The 27,940-nt window shown below is 42.0% G+C and overlaps 3 protein-coding genes across 3 annotated transcripts in view; all 3 read left to right on the top strand.

The window, feature by feature from the left end:
- Positions 1 to 6,708: 6,708 nt before the first annotated feature.
- tlx1 (T cell leukemia homeobox 1) lies at positions 6,709 to 9,159 on the top strand. The gene is made up of 3 exons (XM_063191500.1): positions 6,709 to 7,180; positions 7,919 to 8,120; positions 8,951 to 9,159. Exons 1-3 carry the CDS (start codon positions 6,709 to 6,711, stop codon positions 9,156 to 9,158), a joined length of 882 nt encoding a protein of 293 aa, XP_063047570.1. The 3' UTR covers position 9,159.
- Positions 9,160 to 12,259: 3,100 nt separating this feature from the next.
- On the top strand, positions 12,260 to 16,539 carry sdhaf4 (succinate dehydrogenase complex assembly factor 4). The gene is made up of 3 exons (XM_063191890.1): positions 12,260 to 12,426; positions 12,678 to 12,791; positions 16,052 to 16,539. Exons 1-3 carry the CDS (start codon positions 12,351 to 12,353, stop codon positions 16,159 to 16,161), a joined length of 300 nt encoding a protein of 99 aa, XP_063047960.1. The 5' UTR covers positions 12,260 to 12,350; the 3' UTR covers positions 16,162 to 16,539.
- A 683-nt stretch (positions 16,540 to 17,222) lies between these two features.
- The window catches only part of smap1 (small ArfGAP 1), a 223,736-nt gene continuing 213,018 nt past the window's right edge, over positions 17,223 to 27,940 (top strand). The window contains exon 1 of the mRNA XM_063191296.1: positions 17,223 to 17,487. Coding sequence (XP_063047366.1) covers positions 17,370 to 17,487 — 118 coding nt within the window. The 5' untranslated portion in view covers positions 17,223 to 17,369. The remainder of the gene's footprint in view (positions 17,488 to 27,940) is intronic.

The raw sequence follows: 27,940 nt of genomic DNA, 5'->3' as shown, positions 1-27,940 counted from the left end.
CTCTCTCTCTCATCACAGAGATGGGTTGTAGTAATGGCGACTAATTCATCACTGCAGTTTGACAGACCGGCCGTCAATAGAATCACTCATTAGCAAGGGGAAGACACAACATGTTAATGGCAAGCTTAATCTCACTCTCTGTCTCCCCTCATTCAAGCAACTCAATACTGAGAGACTAGAGAGAGAGAGAGAGAGAGAGAGAGAGAGAGAGAGAGAGAGAGAGAGAGAGAGAGAGAGAGAGAGAGAGAGAGAGAGAGACTTAGAGAGAATGACAGAGAGCCTCATTTGTCAGTGCTGGTGTGAAAAAGACTAAGCTCTTTCTCTCTCTAGACCTCTCTCCACTCCTATGATAAACTCCTAACCTCCAAGGGTTAAACGGGAAGAGTGAAAGTGATTAGAGTGGAACTGTTTAGAATATTAACCTGACTGACATAACTGTAAGTCTACGAGGAAGTCAAAGGAAACCTATTGCTCCTAATTAGAGAGCTAATTAAACAGCTTGTCATAAGCTATTCATGAGCATCGTTAGGTTAATTAGCCACAAGGAAGTCACAAAGAGAGCGAGAGACACACATTGATTTGATGATATTACTGAGCACAAATGAACATTTTACATTTACGTACATGTCCCTCGTTTTTTTTTTTTTTTTTTAGCTTAAAAGTCTATGGTTATTCTGAAAGTGAAGTGTCCTTGCCTTGCTCGGATGAGTAACGCCCATTTTTCACAGATTTCACCAAAGAGTGTCCAATACATGCTTTTCTTGTTTGTTTATCAACACGGTGTTGTGAGGAGGGGCAAGACACTGGCAGCCAACCACGTGAGCTAATTGTTTGACCAACAGTGGTTTCCAAAATTCAGAGGTTAAGTTGTGCGCAGCTAGCTTCGCGCAGTCAAGTTAAAACAAAACAAAAATAGAACCCATGTATACCTAGTTCAAAGTGTAATTAATAATAATTGGATACACTGGAGGCAAATGGGCGTTACTCGTCCCAGCAAGGCTAGGACACTGCACTTTGAGAAATACCCTTCGTTTCCGTTCCAGTAGAACCAGCCAAAAGCTCTCCATCTTTCCCCTGCGCTTTTTTTGGTTTCCAACAGCCATTTAGAGGCCATAGCCAGCTCATCAATTTACTACAAGGGTTAAAGACGATGAACCTGAGGCACAGTCTTCCTTTTATGGACAAACCAAACGCCAGAAGCTTTCTCTTGAGTACTTAGATAGATAGATAGATAGATAGATAGATAGATAGATAGATAGATAGATAGATAGATAGATAGATAGATAGATAGATAGATAGATAGATAGATAGATAGATAGATAGATAGATAGATAGAGCAGGGTTTCCCCCAAGCCTAAGGCAGTCACCTTCACAACATATACCTACAACCTTTACTTGATGCCCTGAAAAGATAAAAGATTTTGTGTTGTGGATGTTATTTCTAGTTGCCTAGTAGGCCTGCATTTTCAGATCATATTTCACATACAAATGCCTTTTTAATGATGATCACTAATAGGCTAACCTCACAATGATCACCCTTGACTAATGAAAATGCTGTGGGAAGCACAGGATGGCCTGCTTATCCGTCACCACACCCTGTGACATATTAGGCCCACAGATAAGAGGGTTTTATTTATGTCGTGGAGCCCAAACGGTTCCATGGGTGTCTCTGATTCAGCAAATTGTGAGGAATTCAAAAATGGAAGTCTACCTTGTATGAAAAGCCAATGGTAGAAACAAATGTACAATACTCGTCTGAGGTCGGTATACTGCTCATATTAATTTTCAGCTTTGTTATGGAGTGATTTCTTGCAGCATTTTCCTAAATCCATATGAACCTAGGTAAATGGCATCGAAGTGGTGTTCCTATGTCTATGGCTGTTAAAAGCCTATCCCACTGTGAGATTTCTGTGTGTGTGTGTGTGTGTGTGTGTGTGTGTGTGTGTGTGTGTGTGTGTGTGTGTGTGTGTGTGTGTGATTTTTGTCAATGTCTTATACCATGTACTGTACGTATGTTTAGTTTAACTACACATTGGAGACTGGTCAAACGCAATTTCAAACTTATGTGCTAACCATGTTACATACATTTTTGACAATAAAGTACACTTGACTTGACTCGACTTCTCAGAACCCCTTTGCTTCGCTGTCTATAGTTATCGAGGAGGCTAGTTATAGCTGCTAACTCCCTATGCATTGCAGCGGGGGAAAATGGCAGCAGAGTTGTGTCGGAGAGTCAAACTTTCCCATTTTGAGTGCATGAGCATCTGTCAGTGAGCGCTGCCAAACTGAACGAGTTCACCACCTCACTCATCGCCTTAACAGAGACGCATGCCGAGGGTCTGCAGCCAAACACCATCGCCTAGCCTACCACTGGCACTCTGAACTGACAAAGAAAGCCTAGAGAGTTTTACAAAGCAGTGTTGCTGAATTCATCACTTTGGCTATCACATTACCACTTTTACTTTTAGGGGGGGTGTTCATAAGCTGGTCCAATAACAGCATTTATGATAAAAGGCTTTTAAAAAAATCAAAACACTTTGAACAAAACACTGGATAGTTTTCTGATGAGCTCTCACACATAATCGAGGACTGTAAGGAGAGACACAGGCTGGAAGCGTCACGTGACCCTGCATACAACTGGGGAACTATGTGGGAACGTTCCTACCATACCCTGCACACCGGTTATTATTTTGTCTTCACTATTCCATGCCATCGTACAGATGTGACAACAAACCGAGATAAGGTTGATGGATAGCTCGGGCTTGAGTGGTGTGAACTTCAATGTGCCGTGTGTGTGTGTGTGTGTGTGTGTGTGTGTGTGTGTGTGTGTGTGTGTGTGTGTGTGTGTGTGTGTGTGTGTGTGTGTGTGTGTGTGTGTGTTTCCTCGGTAGAACAGGAGGCTATCCGGCAGGAAATGGGTCCTTCACTGAGGCATCATGCTGACTGCCTTGTCTGATATGCACTCTGGTGATGTAGTATGTTGCTCTGTCCCCATGGCGATGGTCATTTCCCATCTCACAAAAGAAACAGGATGGCAAGGCCCCGAGCAATGATAATAATAATAATAATAATAATAATAATAATAATAATAATAATAATAATATGTATTATTGTTGTTGTTATTATTATAATTATAAGTATTATTATTATTATCATTATCATTATTATTGTTGTTGACAATAACAACAATATTAATAAACTCTCACACAATAGGGAAATAATTGCCCTAGTACTGGTGCATGCAGCATTATATAGATTGATGGCGTTTTAAACGATCGACGTGCTCCATATTGACCTAATTATTATTGCCGACTCAGACGGACAAAAGAGCGACATTAATCACATGTCAGGAAGAGCGCTGGTCTCATAAAGACGCATCAAATTGATTAGTAGGCCTAGAGAAGGCGACGACGACGAGGCCATTCAAAAAGTGAATGACGCACAGCGCCGCGCCCCGTGAATTGAGACGTACCTTTCACTTCATGAATGTAACGTCGCATCTGAACATTTTTAAAAAAAAAATCGATATCCACAACAGGTTGTGAAACATAGGCCCATAAGTTCCTCTGAATGAACTTGTCTGTGAACAGTTTAATAACTGATTGCTTGTTGGCAAGCAATTCAAAGGCTTTTTTTTTACTCTGAAACATTATACTGTCATCACAACCACGAAAGAACAATCACTACTATGTGGATTTAGATGGCTCTTGAGCTATTTTTACTTGGCAGGCATATTCAACTTTACTGTAGGAAACGTGTAGCACGTAGACGCTGACAGTTTGGGCACGAGGCTGTTTACGTTACAGATCTCGGGGCATGTCGATACTGTGATTCGTATTTTGACATGTTAAAAGTGCTACATTGTATTCGGAATCGGAACGGCCTCAAAATCCTAAAACCCCATCGGCACAGCTTGTAATTAGGCCAAGCAGCGACAAAAACTTAAGCTGTTTTTCCCCCTCACTTGAATAGTTGTTGTGTTCTGTGATCGAGATCCTTGGCATTGATCCTGTGCATGAGTGTCTTTAGTGTCTGTGGTTTTGACTTTGAGCTCCGCTTAGGGATTCAGGGGGAGACCTTCGGCGCCAGTCTCCAATGACAAGCAGGGCTCAGGTGAAGCATTCAATCACTCCAAAAACAATGTAGTAATAATAACAATAATAAAAACAGAGATCTCACGCAATAACTCTAAATAATATCTAAATATCACTGGCAAAAGGTCTGCTCTGGTGACAGCTCCAAGTTTACAAACGGACGCTTTACGCACGAGTGTTGAGCTATTAAAAACAGCAGTACAGTACCACATGACACTGTCCACAAGCCAACAAAATAAAGCACTAAGCACTTGGCACTTTACAGTGCTAGTGACACCACCGGCCCGCACGATGGCCGCTCAATAACTTAGTTTGATTTGCTGCCACGGATCATGCTCACTGTGCCCTTAAGGATATCAGCACCCCTAGACTCTACTCCATGCACACTCGTCCTCCACCAACACAACACCTCCACATATCACTTCACTTGAGGATGCTCGAATCCACAGTCCACTGAAATCAACTCAGTCTTTGCTTACTGTCCGTAAATTGAAACAACCCAGTCTTCGTGCGTAATAACACTACCAAAAGGTATTACGCGTTCGCGTTGCCTATTACGCATTCCATTACACAGGCGTAATTGCATTACCAATTGCAACCCTGCATAAATCAGTGTTAATATAAATTACATATCAAGACATGAAAGATATAGCCATAATCATTTATTTATGACTCATTAATTACAATATACTACATTAAAGCAAAATGTTTTCTCGTTTTTGTTTTTAATTACTTCGCGCTGCACTGTTGATTTTAACAGCCTCCTTAAATCGTTGTCATCACACAAATTTGGTGCCAAATGTTGTCATTAAACTTTAATATCGGCCACTTGCCTTCGCTTGCATGGATTTAAGAAGCCATTAATTATTAATACTCTAATGCATCCTTGGTTAAATAATCGGATCCCAGAGGCTTTATTGTGGGGGAATAATCAATGCATCAAGTGCCTCATTATCGGGGGCTCTCCACTTCTCTCCTCTCTCAGTGTTTCTACTGCAGTTTTCGACTTGCACAAGCTAAGTTTTACCGACTTATTATACGATTCTCAATAGCTCATTTTCTTTTGACTTTTTGTTTTGGTGTGAAGAATTTACAAAATGTCAAGTATGTTAGATACATTTTAGAAAATAAGCCTGGTAGATGATTTTTTAAAGCAATGAATTAATTGCGCGCACATTCAAATTCAAATGTGAACTATAAATCTGCTCTTGAGGGAATTATACATCCTGACGTGTTTTAACACATCACTTTACGCACATCACCGTCAAAGTGGCGGTATAATAAAGTAGCTATCTAAGGGAAGCAAATATATTTAGAGACTAACTTTGATCACTAATTAAAAGTCATTCATTTAGAGACCTTAATCAAAGGGGAGACTTTGTTACAGCAGTTGCCAATAGGCTATATTAGCTATATTTCGCCAAATTTATTCAACAAAATGTGTTTAATTTGAAAGACGAATGGGCATGTGGGGGAAAATATCAAAACGTTATTAATTGGGTCCATTGATTTCTACGGATGAACTCCTAAGAAACACCTCATTGCGTAAATTAGCCAAAGTAGATCGAAATATGATTAAGCATTTAATTAAAAAATGGAAGTGTTTACATTTGTTATACGTCTTTTCATTTACATTTTTCTGTCCACATAACTCATGGAACAGTAAACAACAACACCCCAAGACAAGTCCCAAAACACCAAATGCAGTCCACAGATTCTCGTCAAAGGGCTAAGTGAACAGGTTTGCTGCATGCCCAAAAATCTTGCTTGGTATTTTGAGTGCTTATCTGTGTACGCTTTTTCGGCATGGATCAGACCACTTGACCTCAGCCTGACTGAAATGGAAAGCCTCTAATGGTACTTCCATTCTGGAAAAATTAAGAAATTGCTGCACACAAACAACAGTGACTTTTAAACAAAATATAAGGCTGCATTGTGAGATAGCCCTGTGTATAGAAAGAAAGTATGCGTAAACACATGCTTTATCGTTGTTTTCAAGTTATAGCTATTCTCTGTATTTTCAGCAGGGCCCAGGTTCATTTAATTATGGTTCAGTGGATGGCTTGTGTAAAACAAACATAATCTAGGCCTACAAGCACTTGGGCGAAATGTTTAATCTGATCCCTATTTTATTTGAATACAGCTGGTTTATCTCGTTGACATAAAACCTAGACACCCATGCTAGGCTACACCGGATAACATAGGCTTATTTAGCTTTTAATTGAGAGTTCATTCAAGAATATTTTTTTCGAAGGAATCCCCAGACCTCTCACCGGTCCAATATTATGAGCTCGTCTTGTAGCAGCAGCACTGCAGCCAATTGGGTCCCAAAGCCTAAAATTGGAGACTTAATCTTACCCTGCCTATTTTGATTGATGTCCTCGAAGCTCCGGCCCGCAGCATCTCCTGGCCAAAAAAAAGAGGGAGGGGTGAAAAAAATAGAAAAGACAATCGACTAGTTTAACCATACTCTCTCGCACACACGAGCTCACACCTACCAGATAACGACGGAGGCGAGAGGCTGTGGAGTTTTTGAAAAACCCTCAAGGAGATAACGCATGCAAGGTGGGGGACGTAGCCTACACATTCCGAGGAGGGTTCCTGCGACTAGACCATGGAACATATGGGGGGCCACCATCTCCACCACACTCACGTAGACACCATCAGTTTCGGCATCGACCAGATACTGAATAATGTGGAGCAGGGGAGCTGCATGATTTCCAACCCCAGGATGCAGGACCTGGACTACGGCTTGGGGAGCATCGTCAGCACCGCTTACAACACCATGACGGGCAACTACAACGGCAACAACGCCGGTGGATACAACGGCAACGCGTGTAGCATGGGCTCGCTAAACAGCACTTATAACATGAACATGGGCATGAGCGTCAACGGGAATGGTCTTAATTCGTCGGGGGTTATCCGTGTGCCCGCGCACCGGCCGCTGAGCAGCGTGCACTCGTCCATAACCGGCAGCGGAGCCTCGGTGCCAAGTATGGCAAACATGGCTTCCATTAACAACCTCACGGGATTAACATTTCCCTGGATGGAGAGTAATAGAAGATATACCAAAGACAGATTTACAGGTGGGCATTCAATACGAAATGAGTCGAAATCATGCTTGCTTTATTCTTTTTGCTTTTGGGGTGTTGTTTGGTAATATCTGTCCGAGGATGCACTGATGCCAATTATCCCAGTTAACAGTATATGTTATTATACATTATATGAATCAGTTGGTTGTATGAGGGCATATGTGGGCCTACACAATATATCACAATGATGGTTACATGCGTCTTGGCATTATGGCCATGCCACACAAACAATTACAAAATACACATTTGCAATGTTGCACGTTAGTGGCCACACAAGGAAAAAATGACAGTGTAATGTGTGTTGGTCACCATTTGCACTGTAGACTGAATCATTTCTCTGGGCATTTTTGTGAGCCACTGTTTTAGTAAATTAAGGCAAACCTTCTTAAATAGCGACGCGTTTTCTCATCAACCAACAAACTAGTTCCTTGACTGTCATGCTGCTCTTCTGTGTAGGCCCTGGCTTTGTACAGAAGTGCTATGGTTTCTTTTCAGCTCTTGAGTGCTTACACTCTTAACTTCTGTACTGTTGGTGTTTTCCACCTGAATCCCCATATCATATTCTACCCGGCGGCCTTGCTTTTACCGCGCTTTCACCCTATATGCGCCAAAAGACTCTTGCTCTTCTGCCTGTAATCTCTGCTCATGATTTGCCGCCTGCTTTTGCCCCCTTTATCTATCTATCTCCCGATCCAGTGGCCCTCTCACCGTTCACTGTAACACGCCGTATAGGTCACCCCTACCAGAACCGGACGCCGCCGAAGAAGAAGAAGCCCAGGACGTCCTTCACGCGCCTACAGATCTGCGAGCTGGAGAAGAGGTTTCACCGACAGAAGTACTTGGCGTCCGCCGAGAGGGCCGCCCTGGCCAAGGCACTTAAAATGACTGATGCACAAGTCAAAACATGGTTCCAGAACAGAAGAACAAAATGGAGGTATGGGAAACTTGATTCGCTGTCATAAGAATAATGTAGCAGGCCCTCAACAGTTGTCGTATGGAAAACATTTATCTACATTTCCTTTTCATGTATTGCTACAAAATTGAACAATCCATTGTAGATTATAGGTTGTATAATAATAAACATAACACATGGGCTGAAAATACAATTACTTACAATTACAATTACAAATACTATTTTCATGTTTTAAAATTACACACTGCAGTATTATTATGGCCATGACTTTATGAGGTTGCAATGTAAATGAAATATTTTGTTCCCATCTTGAGCATTGTAAAATGACGATGCCATGGAAGTTCTCAACACTGAGGCTAAAATTAAGCTATAAAAAATGAAATTGCTACTACGGTGCCCATTATGTTTATGTATTTATTTATTTGTTTGTTTATTTAGAGAAGAGAAATTGCCCACAATAAATACCTATTATATGTTTAGCAGCCAGTCGAAGGGCATATGAAAATTGTATTGTCTATTTTATTTCCAATTATGGCCTTTTCCTGGTGTAGCCTAACCAGGATTTCTGCAACAGAATATTGGCCAAAGAATGAAACATTTGCATATATAGATTAAGATCAGAAGTTACTGACATGGGGGACAATTGTTTATTTTAGTTGTCAAAGTAATCGTTCCCCAATCCGATGCGCCAGGCTGTGCGTAAATCCCAGGCGGCGAATGCTGAATTGACTTTAGCTTTCCATGACTGACTCATTTGCCTCATGCTCCCGAAAAGTTGTGATACACGAAGTGATCATGCGATGTCATGTCTCATTTTAACGCATGTAAACTTTCAACTTTGTTACACTAAGGCGGCAGACTGCAGAGGAGAGGGAGGCCGAACGACAGCAGGCTAACCGAATCCTAATGCAGCTCCAACAAGAAGCTTTCCAAAAGACTATAAACCAGCCCGTCACGCCGGATCCTCTCTGCCTACACAACAGCTCCCTGTTTGCACTTCAGAACCTCCAGCCTTGGACTGAGAACACGGCGAAAATCAGCAGCGTGTCTTGCGAATAACAACTGTGAAGTTTAACACTCAACATTTTTCTTATCACGGACTTGGGTCGATTTCAGAATCACGGAATGGTTCATTGGCAATATAGCTTGCTGTTCCACGTACTACAATAACACACCAAGCAGGGTCGCCTTATTTCTTTTATTTTGTTTGGTATTTTCAGACTGAAAAAAACAACAACAAAGAACCAGCGTTGAATTTAACGATATATGGGTACATGCGTCAAATTAACCAAATCATCGATTACATTCGTTGCCAGCAAAATAAGGATATATGCAAATATGTGATGCATTGCTCTCCAGATACAATTTTGGTTAGGCCTAGTTGTTGGTGCTATTCTGAAAAATATTGAAATGTTTTGCACAACGGATTATTGGTTAATTTTAGATCACACTCACTCTGTATATAGCCTAACGCCGTGCTATTTTTTAAGTTGAACACTTCACAAAATTGCGTGGTATTTTTTTTAATATAGGCTAAGGCTATCCCTACACTAGTGAATAGTGTTACAATTTAGAACGCCACTCGAAACAGCACCACATATCTGTCAAATTACGCACACAATTAGAGCCGTGTACCGTCGACAGCACGATAATAAATGGGCTTAACTGTTATTCACCTCCTATTTTACCTGCCATACGGCTCAGAAGTTATGCTTTGACATCACATAGATCTCTGTGCCATGCTCAAGTCAGTAAGTTGGGGAAGACGCAATGGAGTACAAGTGAAAACATTTCAGATCTATTTTGTGTGTTGTTATCTGTTGCCAAATCTGTGCGCAATGCACAAGTGAAATATCCTTACATTCACCTTCACCCTATGGCATTCATCCAGTATTGTGTCTTCACATAATGCCAGTCAAGCACTTAAAGGACATTTTAAGCAAACCATCACTTATACATTTTCAACTGTGACTATAAATAGCATTTTACAGATGGATATATAGATTTTTATGAGTGCTCATGATTTATTATGAGTCTGAAGGTTGTGTGTTGTATTTTGTGTACCTGTCATTTTATACCAATGCACTTATTACCATGTATGCAAAGACAAAAAAATCGGTTGGAGAAGACGAAAATAATTGTCTATGGATTGTAAAATATGCATTTGATACCATGTCTGAAAACTAGTCCTTTTTTAATGATGGATGGGATTTTCCAGAGAGTGCGTGGCATTAGTGCTTGCATGACAAATGGTTGTCCTCTCAGCTTTTCTAGGGGAGTGTCTTGCATTTCTGTGTAAGGGTAGCTCTAGGCAGATGTCTTGGAGTGTTGTTGAGACTGTGCAGGAACCTCTCCCTCTCTCCTTCTCCAGTCCCCACTGCAAGCAGAGGAATGCGGTCGGTGTTCAGTTTCATCATCGCTTTCCCCAAAATGAGATTTCTAATGCATCACACCAGTGAGACAGAGACTCCCCAGCGCTTTTGAGGAAAACCACAGCCCTTACAGTACGGATGGAAGGATGTTGTGGCGGTGGTGGTGGTGGTGGGGCATTGACCAGAAGTCCCCTATTTGGTACATATTTGTTACATTAAAGGCTGCCTCTATTTTTAAGACTCGGTTTGGTTGGTTGCCTTTTGGGAGCCAAAATATCCCATTTCCAAAAGAAGAAGAGGAAAAAAAATAAAAGCAAGGTGGGACGTGAAAGGGAATGTTTTTCCAAGCAGATTCTTTGAAAAGCAGCAGTGGCTTTGTCAATTTTTCCATACATCATTTCCCTCACTGTCATGGAAAGTCACAAGGTTTGCAGCCTATGTGTTTGTGTAGGACATACTTTTAAAAAGAAAATTAGAGGTTGGAACATGGTGGACCACCACCAGCACTGAGGATTCCAGATGAGAAAGGTCAAAGGCATAGCCAAGTAACAGCAGCAAGTTATTGATGAAGTTGAAGAGGTACCAAAGTACCAAGTAAGATCAGATTTAACATTATAATTTAACAGCATTTTAATAGGCCTACCTGAAAATATGCCAGATCATATGCCAAACATGAGAGATGGCCAAGAAGTGCTCAAAGACATGATTTTTTTCGTTTCCTCTCTGTAGAGGCACATTAGGCTATCAAGTTTTTGAATGAGTTTTTGAGCACCTCTTACTGCCTTCATGAATACTTAAGAAGCATCGGCTATAGTATGTAGTAGGCTGTTATAAAACATGGAGTCTGAAGGTCTCCCCAAATGGGAAATATCTAGTGGGGTTGTCTTTGACAATTAATATTTAACAGCAACATTCATCATTTACCTCATTAAATAGAGAATTGGGTTGTGACAGTTAAACGTTTCAACACATTTTTATACATTGGACTATTTTGTATGGTTCGTAAATATTTCTTGGGTAGGCTATCTGTAAACAATGTTTCATACTTTTGCCCCATGGAGAAAAGGAACATGCAGAAAATATTTTTTTAGCCAATTCAATTTCTATATCACAATTAACTTTATGTCCACACATGAAACACCCCTATAGCAATGTAATTAAGAATAACCACAGTAAGTAAAACATTGCCTTCTCTTTGCACATAGGCCTACAAATGTTATGCAGAACACCCAATCCAACTCAATGAAAACCCCAGAGTGTAGTGATTTAATCAGCCAATAGGCCTAATTAAATGGTATTTTGATTGGCTTTTAATTTATAGGAGTGCAGTGCATATAATTTACAAACACACAGGATACTTTGTCTGTTAAGAATAACTTGTCATACTATTTCCATTAGAGATACTGTAAAATTAAGATTGTATCCAATATGGATTGGTCTAGCTTGTGTAGGCCAATAGGCTGTGGGCTTGTGGGCTCTCACACACAAATATAACCCCAACCCAGGCAGACAGCCTATTTTTTGTTTTATTTTGTTTTGTATCTCATAAGGGAAAATCTTGCATACGTATACAGTTTATCAGTCAATGACCATTGATCATTCAACATCCTTGAAACAGACGAGCACCGTATGGAGAAGCAGAAGACTGGGGAGACAGCAGTGCAACTTGTTTTCATGAAATGGGTGAACTGCACGAGCTGCGCTTGTAGGGATACACTTCGCCCGCAGAGGGCGACATTGTAACACGAGTCTCGAGGCGTGTTTTCGACTCCTTCTGATGACGCACTACACGTCATTTTAGATGGCCAAAACATGAAACTTGTATAACTGCACTTGCTGTCCTCCTCGAAGATTTTTGGTGAACACTTAAGCCTTTGAAATGTCTGCAGCACAGATTTTCACATTTTCAAGGAGCATAACATATAAAGGATTGCTAACGCAGTCCATTCTCAGAGGTGAGTTGAGTTATGCGTAATTAATCATATAGTGCAATAGTGCACTCTGTGTTGCCCTTTGTGCCTAGTACAAACGCACTGCAACACTGACAATGATATTTGGAGAAAAAAGGGCGAAGCAGTGAGAATGGTCTGATACACATTTTTGCTATGCGAAATTTGTTATTAAGATCATACAATGCATATATTATTCGGTTCACAGATCATCTTCTAAGGGAGCTTTACTTTTTGTGTTTTGGTGTTCCCTGCAGCATGCTCCAGGACTGCCAGTGGCACGGCTAGTGACAACAAGCCCCTCAAAAAGGCTAAAACTCCACAGGGACGCTTCGACACAGAGGAGGTGAAACCAAACGACCCCCTTCAAAGTAAGAACACCGTCCAGGGACCGAATAGATTCCATGACATTTGCTTCAAATAAGTCAACGAAACAGCAGACCCGAATACCATACACACCTCTGCTGGTGAACAGAGTGAAATCACCTGTGTTCAGGAGCACACTTTACTTTCGCAATTCTGTTTGTCTGCCCCTGATCCAGTCGCATGAGGGAAAACAAATCTTCAACAAACAAAAACGTTAGGATCATGTGCGTGTAGGTGTAGGCTATTCAGCATTACTTACGCGTGGATGAACATCATTGGATTCTTGACATCAGGGGAACATGAGAACGCCTATGCATAGGCCTGTTTGTCTGCCCAGTGCTTCAGGTGTGCCCATCTGAATGTAGAGATGATAGGGGATAGTTTGAGATTTAAACAATTCAGTAAGTAGGCCTACAACAACTTACAACTACCTTATGGCACAGTGTGATAGATGACAGATAGGCTAACATTTGAGTTTTGTTCTGAAACATCACAGCACAGTATTGAAAGTAGAAGTCCTGCCAGATGCTCTGATGGCCTGCCCATGCTGTGAACACAGGTGATGTAAATTATTTAGCTCATCAATCTGGCTGTGGTGATAAGTATCAGCAAAGAAATTAGAATACAGGGTATCAGCTGGTTCATTAGCTTGGCTGGAGCAAATGCAGGGCAGGGTTTTTATCTCTGATCCCGGGTTGGATGCCTGCCGCTGCCCAATAGAAGAAATGTAATTCCAGCTTCTGTGTGTAAAATCATGCCATGCACTCCTTCTGCCCGTGCTGGAGAGAGGTGTTTTCACTAATTCCCGGATGCACTTGTGGAGCACTTGTGCATGTAAGTGTTCATGTTTCAGTGCGTATGGCGTATTAATTACGCGCAGAAACGTAGTGAGACACAGCAGCTGTTTACATGTATGCCATTGTGACCCGTGCGTTATAGCCCTCAAAGGAGATTTACCTGAAGAAGGTCGGATGACCGAAACGTTGTATTAAAGTTTGTTGGTGGAATGGACAGTGTGCAGGATTTCTTTTCACTTGAAAAACTGGAGCTTTAAAAGAATTCCAAATCTCAAAAATCTTTTTTTGGGGGGTGGTTCACTTTTATTTGGACAGGACGGTGAAGAGTGGGGCAGGTAACAAGTGAGAGAGAGAGAGAGATGGGGGAGGATCAAGAAATTACCTCGGGTGGGGAGTCGAACCCAGGTTCATGGTGTAACAGTGCAGTGCCCTACCACTTGAGCCATGGCAGGGCCACCCATGCATTATCGAAATCATCCATATACGTGTAAATGGCATCTCATATTAGCTGGTGACCTAATCTGATGTCAGCAGAGCAATATATTGCTCTATCTCTAAACTCCTTAATTTGCCACCACTTAAGGAATAATCAGTTTTTCTCAAAACTCTTCACATTTTTGATTTGCATGTAGTCTGGTTACACAGCACTTATGTTCCTGCGGTACCATAAAGTCATGCAAAGTAAATCCTACTTTGAAAACCAGCGGTAACCTGTGCCTTTCATTGGTTGTTGTAACAGAACTTAACTTATGTAAATAGAAGACATTCCACCATTTCTGGAAATGTGCTCATTTCACACTTCAAGAAGGTAGGTCTGCTCCAAAAATAGACTTAATTAAATTAAAACGCTTATTCCGCAGTGTGCAGACCTATCTTCTTGTACTGTCTGACACTTTTGTCTGGCACCTGCAACAAGTGATTTTGGATGTGCGCACCCTACCCAAAATAACCTCATCTCACACCTCCCCTTGAGTTGAATAGTGGAGGTTTCTCTTTCTCCTCTTCTTCCCCTTGTTCTCTCAGGCTGCTGATATTACTTGTGGCTCAAAACTAGAATGTTAGCATTGAACCAAATGGATCCATTCGGTTCTATGATGCATGCTTGTTTGTAAGTACACTTTGCGCCACCAGAGTCAGAGAACCTCTGGAAGAACAGGAGATGTAAAATAATTTCCTCAAATGGTGGAATGCCACTCTAAAATCTAAAATGAAATTAAATCTGCAAACTATGTGCCCAGTGGACATTGTGTGAGCTTGCGCGTATCAGAGTCCACCAGAATGTTCACTGGGTAAAATGAAAAGCGAAATTGTATTTTATATTCACATTATTTTTGTTATCTTGTACTTGTGTCTTAGATGTGGCTACCTGACGTGCCAGAACCTAAACAGTGTTATTTCACTAATTCTGCAATAATCGAACTACTGTCTGATGCTCCTATGTATGCCAATTGGATTCAACTGGTATCAAAACCTGCTATGAAACATGTGATAGGATTTGTACCTTCTGAAGATATGGGGCATGTTCGTGATGGTGCATAGAGCAGCAGTCTGTGCAGTGTGCACGCACACTTGGCTATTACAGTGCATTCTGGTTAGGATTTTCTGACCAGAATGCATTCTAGTTTCTCAGTGAACCTGCGCGCTGTGCAGCCTGCTGCTACATGTTCCATCATGAACGCATCCATCATCTCCACCTTTGAATGGCACACTTGTTACTGTGCATGGCATGGAATTATGGCCGTAACTACCATTGGAGACACAGAGGTCATGTCCTCTGTATTCTTTTTCAGTTATGTAAAATGTACGGTATGTATGATGAAAATCGATAAATGATCAACAATGATGAATTCAGTCTGTATACGCCACCCCCATTTATCCTCAAGGCAGTGATTAATGAAAACAACTTAGGATTTCACTGAAGTGTTTGGAGCATTCTAAATGTACAGTATGCAGTAGTCAAGTCAAGTCAAGTAGGTTTTATTGTCAATTTCTTTACATGCACTGGTCATACAAAGAATTTGAAATTACATTTCTTGCTTTCCCATACAGACATAGACTAATCTAGGTAAGGACATAGACAGTATAGACATAGACAGTACTTATACATGGACTTAAGACAGTATGGACATAGACAGTGCTCATACAGACATTTAAAGTGCAAGACTGGACAACAGAAGACTTGTAGAGGACATACATTAAGAGGTATTGTTGTGCTTTTGTGCTTTTCCTAAAAAAGTCCTTTATAGCGTTCTGACATGGTAATAGTAGCATTTTGAAGAAAAATAAATATTAGTAGCCTACAGAACGCAGTATTTGACCTCTGCTTGGAATTAACCGATTTGACAGCATAGTTTCCTGAAATGCAATTGTGTGTGTGTGTGTGTGTGTGTGTGTGTGTGTGTGTGTGTGTGTGTGTGTGTGTGTGTGTGTGTGTGTGTGTGTGTGTGTGTGTGTGTGTGTCTTTTCAGAGTTTCCTGATGACGTCAATCCGGAAACCAAAGAGAAAGGAGGTCCGAAGGGGCCCGAGCCAACTCGCTACGGGGACTGGGAAAGGAAGGGACGCTGCGTTGACTTCTAAACCAGCTCTAATATACTGTGCTGCTGTTATGCACATAATCAATGAAAGGAACTCCTCTGGTCCTGGACTCAACAGACTCCTCATCGGTATAGGCAACAACATTGTCTTATCATAGAACTTATAGAAAAACATAATGTAAAATACTGTGTGCACAAATGCTTGTGAATGTCCTTGTTCTTTAAGCCAGTGCTATTTGGTAACATGTCATATCTTGGAAACAAGAGTCTTTCAATGTAAAGGTAGTGGTGGATTGTCCAAATTTGCACAACACAGTTCAGCTACTATGTATATGAATGACAAGACTTGATGTTGCTCCTGAAGTCATTCCCTCTCTACTTGTGTAATTGTGTCAGCAAATAAATAAATATTTGTCACGTCTGTTTCTTTGTATCTTTTTTTTGTTGGATTTCAAGTGAGTTTTTCCACAGGGTTTGTGAGAGCCCATAGGCTACAGAGTATTCATAAAAACACATTTACATACCGATTGGCTTTCAGTCATCCATCGTGGTGAGGATGTTTGAATATGACTACAATAGCTCTACAGGCAAAATTCTAAATTGACTGTTTGATTGACTTAATATGTCAACATTGAAATACAAGAGGAAACATATAAAGACATGAACAGCTGAATGCCATAACCTTACCTTACTACATTACTCATTATGTGAAGAAAAGGAATTATTCAGAATGAAAGTGTTTAAATATTTATAACACCATTGAATATGCACAAATCTATGTTTAACCAAATGTACATGAAATTGATAATCAGAGATGCTCCTTCCATTTAAATCACTGTACCAACAGCATGCATTTTGCCAATCCCAAGAGTCGTGCGTCACATCTTACGTCATTTGACGTATTTGAGGTCAAAGAATAAATCAACCTTGTCTCCTTCTTTATATCTTCTTTTTATCCTTATGTTGGTGGTAACTAACACAGCATCTCTAGAAGATTAAATAGTCGCTCACCACTGGGAAAAAACAACGTTCTAAGTTAACAATTCTACAAAGTAAAAAAAACCTTCCGCTTCCGGGTGCTTACATTTCTCTGCCATATTCCGCTCCAGTCCCTTCACTTCCCAGCTGTGTGTGTGTATGCTGCGTTACCCCGGGGGATGGTCTGCCATCTGACGCGAACAAGTTAATCACATTGAAAACGGGCAATAGTTGGCGATTTCATAAAGAACAGCTAAACAAACAGAAAGCAAGATGACGACGCGATCGGAGAGAGAAAAGGCCCAGAAACTCAATGAGCAGCATCAGGCCATACTGTCCAAAATGCTAAGGGAGGAAGACAACAAATACTGCGCCGATTGTGAGGCTAAAGGTAAATGTTACGCTGTGAAAATGCCGCTCTTGCTGTGTGAATGTATCCGCAAATGTCACCCACTACCCTCACATGATCAGGTTATAATTGCTTACACCTAAGGATATACACTGGCCTCTATGTAACGCAGTGAATATTAGCCAAAGTCATGTGTCAAGTGCAGGGAAAAGGCTGGTCGTGAGATGTTAGCTGGGCAGTCAGGTAATATAGCATAAATGTTCAGCTAAGTTAGCATACTCAGAGTTTTCATGAACTGCCGCTTCATCTGACTGTGCAGGCTGCCACCCGTCGGCTAGTTAGCTTCAGATGCTATTTGCTCTGCTAGCTGCATAGCTTGGCAAGATGAGAGTATTAGGTGGGAGCTCGTTACAGAGCTATGTCCTTGGCTCTATTATTTATGTATGAACGGAAAACGTAGTTTCTTCATAGCCCTACCTGTAACGTGTGATACATCCCATCTCTAACCTTCCCCACAATGACAAGACAAGTGCATTGTCTATCTGAACGTGATGCTAGCGAGTTAGTTATGAGATTGAATGAATAACAAGCATCAGTCACATCAGCAACTTGTAGCTATATTAGCACAGCTACTGCTAGCAGTCCAACATTTCTCGCTTTGTAGATGTGTCATGACGTGAGAAATGCCAGTGAGGGCAACACTCTCAACATTTGAATACCTTCAAACAACTGGTTTGTGTAAATGACAGTCCACAGAAGGTAGCCTACATTTTTGCTGCATGCTGGTGGTTTCCCCACGATATGGCAGCAATTAGCTGCACTCTGTCATCCTAACGAGTGTTTACTTCATAAAAATCCAGGTATGAATGTTGACAGCACATGTGTACCTTGACTCGTCACGTTCCAAGTCCTATGCAGGTGAACCTGTCATTTCGTCGCTGCAACGTTCAGGAACACAGCAGGTGTCTGTGTCAATACGACACGATAAATGGTGTTGACATTAAAGCGGTGTCACTTATCAAAGTTTTGTAGTATCGAATGACACATGGATTTTACAGTATTTCGGTATTTATTGGATAATTAAGTTGTGGGGATGTTTCAGCCTTGAAGGCTCCACATAGCAATCCAGTGTTCACTTGTCACGTGTATCAGTAGTAGACAACATCATAGAAGACCATGAGTAGTTCTACTGTACGCTCTAGTCTAGCCACTGGTGAAGGGAAGTCACAAGTGCTAGAAGCAGCATTCATCTTGACACTGTGACACTGGCCGTGTCAGTATGGTTTCCCCAGTCTTGCTAGTGTGGCAGCAGGCTGGCAGCTATTCCTCACTGAAACCTGAAGGCACAACCCCTATGGTGACAATGATCTGTTATGACAGAGGTTTGCCTGTGGTCTGTTAATCACATTTCAGCGTGCATCTTGATCGCACCTACAGATCATACAGTGATATGTTGTGGCTTACCCTTTCTTAGTGTGAGCGTAAATGTGGAAGGTACGTTGTGTTGACTGTGACATTGTTTGCTGAAGGCCAACCAAGCAAATACTGTGAAGTGAAGTTTATGCCACACCCCTCTGACACCGGTGATGGTTTTGTAAGCTAACGTAAAGACTGGTGGTCTCTCTGGCCAATGAAATATGACGATAATTTTGTGAAAATTGAACATTGTGAATGTCCACAGAGGGAATAGTATGCTCTCTTTGGAATGCGTGTTGCATAAACCTCTTCATGAGAAACCATTACAGGCATTCTTCTGATGGGGAGGGTGTTCAGTTTATCCGTTAGTTAGTTGGTCTTATCTCTGAAATGATGTTGGCCAGTCATGCAGAGTCACTGTGAGGCAGTGTGTGTCTACGACAGAACACACACACACACACACACACACACACACACACACACACACACACACACACACACAGACACACACCGCGCGCGCACACACAGACACACATCTTCCTTTTCCTTTCTCACGTCTGTCAGCAGAGGCTCTCAGCTAGCTGAGTGTGCGTGATTGTGTGTGTGTGTGTGTGTGTGTTTGTGTGTGGCTGCTGCCCTGCTGAGTTTCTTTGCAGATGAGAGGCTGCTGATTAGATAGCAATGCAGGTGTGTGTGTCTGTGTGTGTGTCTGTGTGTGTGTCTGTGTGTGTGTCTGTGTGCGTGTCTGTGTCTGTGTCTGTGTCTGTTCAGTGGGTAGCTGCATTCATGGTCATGTTCGGCATGTTCCCCAAGGATGCACAGCTTTGCTCGCTCTCTCTCTCACTGGCTGTCTGTGTCAGGCTTCTGTGTCTGGCACACCTCTGCATACATTTCTCTCTCTCTCTCCATCATTCTTCTCCTCAGTGTGGCTGTCTCCCTTTGTTGTCTTTGTCCATTCTCCTCTCTTTCTGTCCATTTCTCCTCTCTCCCCATTGTCTGTCTTTCCATTTTTCTCTCTCTATTTACCTGTCAATCACTCTCTCATCCCCTCCCTTTTACGGCACTCATTTCTGTTTCTTTCCTTTTCTATCAGCGGGCAGGTTGCACCTTCTCTATCTGCCTGTCTGTCTGTCTCCCTGTCTCCCTGTCTGTCTGTCTCCCTCTCTGTCTCCCCGTCTCCCTGTCTCCCTTTCTCCTGACGTCACAAGATGCCGGAATGCCACATAGCTGAGCCACACTCTCTAGCGTCCAGAGACTGAGCCAGAACTCATGTGCCATGTGCTTTATTTCTCTCTCTCTCTCTCTCTCTCTCTCTCTCTCTCTCTCTCTCTCTCTCTCTCTCTCTCTCTCTCTCTCTCTCTCTCTCTCTCTCTCTCAATATGAGAGGCCTTTGTTGGGCAATAAATGCCACTGTATTTTAACCCTCTGCAGAGGAAGTTGCTGCTTGTGTTAGTTGGAGAGGAAGGAAAACAGGAATGAGGAAATGGATACTGGGGAATTTGGATTTATTCAAATCTTGAGAGGTGACAAAGCCTGGAGTGGAGACAAAGGAAGTAGGGGGAATCATGAATTAAGATCGCTATTGGTTGGCCCTGCCGTGGCTCTAACGGTAGGGCACTGGGCTGCTACACCGGCGACCCGGGTTTGATTCCGGCCTGGGTCATTTGCCGACCCCCTCCCCATCTCTCGTCCCATTTGCTTCCTGTCCACCTCCTGTCCACCTCTCATACTGTCCTACCATCAATGTCCTACCAATAAAGTCGAAAAAGTAAAAAAAAAAAATCAAAAGATTGCTAATGGTTGTGGAGTCAGTCTTGAAATAGGAAGGTTGCAGCCTGCATGTTCAAATCCCATATCACCATGGTTGAAGCGCATCTATCCATACTTTGCTTCAGGGGCTGTGACCAATACACTGTACCTTAACTGCAAGTCACTTTGGATAAAAGCGTCAGCTAAGTGTAATGTAATGTCGAAGAGGGAGTCATGTCTTAAGATGCGGAGGTGGGTGTATCCCAACATTAGGAATCTGTAATCTTTGTTTGTTGGCCAATAGGTGATGCTTCCAAGTCGTGCATGGGCCTGCCGGTAGTGTTGTAACAAATGGTGTTGCATTTCACATTCGGTCATAAAATATTCCAATGAATTAGGAGGACGTTTGGTAACCTACAGATGAGCAACTGTGTGTATTCATCGCATGAAGAATATGAACCTGAATTCCTTTATTTTCGGCTTTTTAATACAGTTTCACTGATCAGCATTCAGCTCCTGTGTGCGACTCTTTTCTCTCCTTATTGATTCACTGTTTTGGAATAACGCACCAAGCGAAACTCTATTAAAGAAAGACAAAGGCGCGGACGCCATCTCTATTTTTTCACTTGTGAACTTTCACCAATGTACACAATAAACACAGAGGAACTGCTAATACTGTAGGCCTATTCCCCAAGGTGACGTGGCTGTCACTGTGCTTTGATGGCCTACATTCCGTGACACTGGGCTGGGTCACTGGTGGCAGGTCAAGGCGGGCCTGTGGACGGCATGACAGCACCTGAGACACCTGTGTGGATGTGTGTGCGCGCACGCAAGTGTGTGTGAGTATGTTCGCTCGCGTGCGTGCGTGCGTGCGTGCGTGCGTGTGTTTGTGTGAGTGTGAGACAGATGGGGGAGTGTGTGCATCCGTCCCTTGTCTTGTCTGAGGTGGCAGCTCTGGTTTCCCTCTGCTGTTGTTACAGGAGTTTCCACCGCTAGCTCTCGCTCGGCCTACAGGACATCTCGGGTGTCCTGCCCTGCCCTGCCCTGCTCCTGCGCACTCACACACACACACACACACACACACACACACACACACACACACACACACACACACACACACACACACACACACACACACACACACACACACACACACGCACGTACACACATACACACGGACACACACAAGCACAGACTGCTTGTCTCTGTTGTCCTGACGGGTGTCAGTTTTTTCTCTAACAAGCTCACACTTACATACACAAACAGGTAACTTTGTACAAACACACACTTTAATATGCATACACACTACATGGACTCTCGCATACAAATTCTTGTGCTTATGCATGCATGCACAGAAGATGTATCCTTATTCCAATGCTCGCACTTCTCTACACACTCTCACACACGCACGCACGCACACACACACACACACACACGTACGCACACGCACACACGCACGCACACACGCCTCTGCACTAGCTGTCAGTCGGTGCAAGGTGTTGTTATGAGCTGTTAATTACTGATAGGCAGCAGTGCTGTGCCACACACTGGAGCATTGCATTCACACCCCTCACCAAAACACAAGCCCTTTCACTCTGTCCCTGGGTGATATGTAGTGGGTGGGTGGGCTGGTTTTGCTGTCAGCCTTGCTGCTGTTCATGTTTTAAAACTACAACAAGGCGCCTCAGTCTTCGCCTTATTTGCCAGATGCAAGTCAACAGTTAGGTTGGCAAGTCCAGTTTATGGACAAGCTATGGGTCGTGCGTGCAGTCACAAGTTGCCTCAGGCTTAGACTTTGACAGAGGCAAAAGCAACATTATTCATAGGTTGTTGTTTTGTGTGTGTGTGTGTGTGGGCAGACAGACAAGTCTCTCCCACCTTCCAGCTCGTTTCATAACCGCCACGGCACCCCGGTGTGCTGAATAATACTCATGCTAATTGTCCTTCGACCGGAGACGATTAGAAATTACAATGACTCACAAATCCGTCTGTTTGTAATTTAGCCAGGCAGCTACACAGCTATGCTACACGCTGTCTGTCTGTCCGCTAGCAGTTGCGCAAGAGTTTTGTTGTTCTTCACAGGCCTTGCCTCAGTCCCTCTTGAGCTGCTTCAGATTGTGTTGTATTGTATTAAAGGTGCCCTATTATGCTATTTAGAATAACTTTCATTGTTAATATTTTGCTTTACTGTAGTTAGTGGAGTTAATTTTGAATGATCACTTGTTTTCATGTCCATTATTTTTTATCATTGTGTACATGCACCCTACGCCGCCTGTTTGAAACGCGTGGAAGTGCAGAATGTTAGACCCTTCAACATTCTGAAATCTCGACGCAGCATGGAGCGTTTCATCAAGCATTCTATTACTAATATTACGTCAGCAGCACAGCTGTTTTTGTCCTGGAATCCAACCCTGTAGCCTATGTCTAAAGTTGACAGCCAAATAGTTCACCCAATGTCCACAATTAATCTGAAAAGGACGCATCATAAGTCCCACGTTGTTATTTGTGCACCTTGCTGTGTAATTTGCTGAAACCCAGTCCCTATCCAATGCGAGTCTTCCGTGCATGGGCTTCAGTTTGATTTCAAAATCGCTTGGGACAATTAGGCTGCCATTAATCTAAGAAAGGGTTGAAAGTGCTGGGTACAGGCTATTGCTTCCGATTTGAGGTTTCATGAAATAATACGCATATTGCATATGATGCGTAATAACGCGATTGTGACCATATTTGAAAAAAAAAAAAAACTAATAGCCATCTGCGCTGTCTTGTTTATTTCTGATATCCTGCGCTGAAGAATCTTTATCTCAAACATTATTAACGCAACAGTAGGGGCCTGATTGGTTAACCCGCTGTCTAGCCTTGCATACTGTAGCCCTAAAGTTGAAGTTATCAGCCAAGTTTACTGCTCGCAAACAGACAAGTGTCGCGCTGGTCTAGGTGGGAGAAGTCTAGATCTGCTGTTGACAGGTGGAAATTTGAAGACACAAAGAATGTTCTGGGATTGAAATCGGATCACATTCCCTTGTTAATGACAAGTTAACCTTCACAAAATAGGCTATCCAATAAGCTAATCATCTGCAATTGCTGTACACAGTTCAAAGGATAGGCTTATTCAGCGAAGTTATGGACATTTTCTTCGCTCCCGCGGCAGCCCCCATCTGGCTGTCAAAGACGCAGTCCGAAATTGAAAGAGTGCGCCCAGTAAGACAAGGGCACGACTTGTCGGACTCAAACCTATCAATTCAACGTCTGTCAGTGATATCGTGACACCCTATTTGTGATATGAAGTCCGTGTTCAAATTCGTCTTGTGGTCTATTTGCAAGCCAGACTGAATAGGCTACTGAGCGCACGCGTTGTTGGCTTTTAAAAATGAGTTCCTGTTTGCTCGTTGTCTGTAGGCGTAATGCACAATGGTGATAGGCTATGCTTCATAAAAATACATTTCAAGGTATTTTCAGGTGAATGGTTTCATTTTAGTAACTGCATTTCTATTTAGTCCCCGGCAAAAATGATGCGCCCACTGGATTGGAAGCGCAATGGGCAGTCCTCGATGGATTGGTTTCATACTGGGTCTTATAATAACGCCTAGGCCTAGTCTCGGTTTCGTGGTTTTTTTGTTCGCATTTATCGACAGGACAGGATTTTTTTTATATAACAATAGGCCCTATCCGTTTCAGTTTCATTATTTTCGGCATGCCGCCCGACGACTCGACCAGTTTTAAACGACGTCAAGCCAATCCACGTTGCTCTTGCAGATATGATGAACAAAACTGCGTTGCATTTTAATTACTGAATTGTAGCCTACGCATAGCCTACACTAATCCTTGCCAACATTGCTGATGCAAACGGCTGCTGGTCATGTCGTGATACCTATTTGGATAACATCAGCGCACGTCTTCTAATTACAGTTTTTCTCGATTGGTTTGGCTAATTTCTCGAAACTGAGATGACATTCTCAAAACAACACGGACAAATCCCCAAACCAACTTGCAATTTCCCAAAACAGAATGGCATTTTTCATTGCTTTCATCAGATATCAAATGCTTTGTACATGTCTCAAATATTTAGTACATCTCTGCAGATGGATATGTACAAATACCCTTCAGTTGACACATTCAGCATACATTTAGCACATTTTCCAAATAAATTGACCTTGCTTATCTAAACGAATTAGACAATTCTCAGTCTAATGGTTGCCCTCTCCAAAACACGTCAGCATTATTTCATTGTGTAAGTCATCATATGCAAAGTGGTCTACGCAATTCCAAACAGTCAAGGACATCATATTTTAAGAATTTCATTACATAGTAAATTCATGACAGTGTTCAACAGGTCAGATTGTATTGTAACTTTACTAGTTAGTAGAAAATAATTTTACAACCGTGTATACTACAGTTTCCTCTGTTATTTGGCTAATTTCATGACATTTTTTCAAACGACATTCTGTTTTGAACAATTGCTAGTTGCTTTGGCATTTATCCATGTTATTTTGAGAATGCTATCTCTGTTTTGAGAAATGAGCCAAACCCATGAGAAACCTGTGATATATGGGCATTACTTTCTGTATATGAATTTACAGTACAGAAAGTTACTGATAAATGTCCTTGGTAAATTATCTGTGTTGTCAAACTTCAATGGTTTCACTCACTTTTTCATTTTTATACATAGTCGAAATCTGTTAGCTGAACGTAGATAAAACACCTAAGTGCTTACACAATGGCAAAGGGACAATGTATTTTGGGGGTACTGATGATATATGTGGGGAAGAAATTTAGTTTTGACACATGGGTAAACTGTTTTTAGGGTGATATGAGCGAGTGATGAGGATCCATATAGTTATGCTGAACCATCCAGTTTATTTTGACAGAAGGACTAAATGAATGCAAATGAGCCAAAGCAATTGAGAAGGATCTATGCCATTTTGATGGTACTGACTATTTATATGTGAGACGGTTTAGTGCTGATGCAAGAATGAGGTGTTTTTGGAGGTATATGACATTTTGCTAGTTATCTGAACTGTTGTGCAGTGTAAGAATGCTTAGCCAAATGATCCAAGGGTTATAGGAATGTCATCTCAGTTTCAAGAAATGAGCCAAACCAATCGAGAAAAAATGTAATGTTATGCTTCAAGCGGCAATACAAGTGTAGGGTTTTCACATCTTACCAAACAAAAGTTAGTCTTGCCAACAGCATATGCAAAACGGCCCTGAAGCGAATAGAGAGAGAAAGGTGAGATTCGAGTCTTTCACCCACTTGGAAGTGTTTTGGATTCTCAGTGCGCAACTGCGTTAACGCGTTCTGCCTGTTTTCGACCTTCCTCATTCAACTGTTTCTGACCCGTTAGCCATAGGCCTACCAACCGGTATTTTATCAATGTAAAATGCAGCTTTAATATCACAATGAAACAAAAATATATAACTTGGGCCACAGGTGAATGTAGCCTCCAGTCTAGACCAATGCTGTAGCCGATTTATGAATTGAAAAAAAAAAACATGCGTAATGGAATAAACTTGTGGATGGCGAAATCCTACACTATCCTTGTAGGCTACACTATTTAGGCCTACACTATTTTGTACACTGAGTGGTGTATTCACAAATAGGATACATCTCATCACAATACTGTCAAATTCAGATAGGCCTAGGCTATGTGGCTGCGATGAACAAATGCGCATTAGGTCTACTGTCTCTGCAATGGTCTGTGACATCGTCAACACTCCATCCCATAAGCAGCAATGTTAGGTACAGCATGACGTAGACCCGTACCGGAAACAAAAGCTATAGAATGTTGAAAACCCAACCACGCGTTCTCTGACAGTTGAGAAATAGCGTTCCTGCGGCAGAGAAATTCTCCCCCAAGAGGCCAATTTGTGAAATGCAGCTTTCACCAAGCTTTTACATACAACAGATGCTGTGTAACCCAATAAATGGGTAGTGGACATGAAAAAGCATAATAGGACCCCTTTAACTGGCACAATAGGTCGTGATGGACACCAGACTGGCTTTGAGAAACTAAGCCCATGCTGTTTTTGCTCCTCTTTCGTGGCTCAGTGGTTAGAGCACTGGGTTGGCAACCCAAGGGTTCCAGGTTCAATGCCCGACCGAACCACGGCTGAAGTGCCCTTGAGCAAGGCACCTAACCCCCACACTGCTCCCCGGGCGCCGCTCAGCAGGCAGCCCACTGCTACGGACTAGTGTGTGTACTTCAAGGTGATTCACTACTCCAAATGGGATAAAGTGCAGAGAAAGAATTTCCCCCAGGGGACCAAAAATTGGCTCCAATCCAAATTGGCTCCAATTGGCTTCAATTACAATTATTTATGTATTCGGGTCAGTGATGTAGCAGCCCACATCAGGGTGGAGCTAGCGACAGCTAATGCCACTACTGTATGCATTATTTTTCGTTATTGTTTTTAGTGGACTATCTATCTAAGAAGTATATTCATTGCAGTGTAGGGGTGGGCGGTAACCGCGGTATAATATCGTGTGCGGTATTTTTTCATCAATGATAGAGATTTTGTCTCATACCGTCTACCGCAATAGCGCATTGCGTCCTGTAGATGTAGAGTTATAGTTATAGATTAAAAGTTTAAAAATATGTTTTCAAATTATTTGAATGACAAGAATTCCCACATATAAGATAAAACAATGTCTGACCAGTCATTTCCATAAAATAAAATGCTAAAAAATTGTGTTTTGGTCATTTTGCCACAAAACGCTTAATTTTAACATTTTATACACAAATGTACAATACCGTGATATATACCGTGATATATACCTTGGCTAAAATTATACCCAGGAATACATTTTTGGACATACCGCCCACCCCTATTGCAGTGCATTAATTACTAATTAATTAGATGTACTACCATGTACCTTGTACCATGACGTCTGAGCTCAGAAACGCCAATGACCCATTCACAGTCTCCAGTTACTTCAGATAACGTTTTTTTTATTATCTGGTACAATAGTTCTTGACACAGTCAGGTGGGGATTTGAGAGACGTGTTGTATGTTGTATTTTTTCCTCTGCGAACGCAGGCGCCGACAGCCTCCGAATGCAAGGTCCAGCTATGCTGCCAAGTAACCTTTATGTGGTTTTTAAATAAGAAGTATGTGAGTGAGTGGCTATGTCTGGACTGACTGTGTTCTGTCTGGACCACATGGTTGTCCTGTGATTTAAGTTGTTATTGTTTGTGTGTGCTGATGAATGGCTGTGTCCAGTCTGGACGTCCTTGTTTTATTTGTTTGTTTATTTGCCTGGTGATTTGTTGTCTGTTGTCACTCGACTGTTTTCGAGCTGCCCGTCTCTGTTTGCCCCACAGACCTAGGT

The sequence above is a fragment of the Engraulis encrasicolus genome, chromosome 24, assembly GCF_034702125.1.
Source record: "Engraulis encrasicolus isolate BLACKSEA-1 chromosome 24, IST_EnEncr_1.0, whole genome shotgun sequence".
NCBI classification, from domain to species: Eukaryota; Metazoa; Chordata; class Actinopteri; order Clupeiformes; family Engraulidae; genus Engraulis; species Engraulis encrasicolus.
Note: the sequence above shows the minus strand (reverse complement) of the source record. Positions and strands in the feature narration are given on the sequence as shown.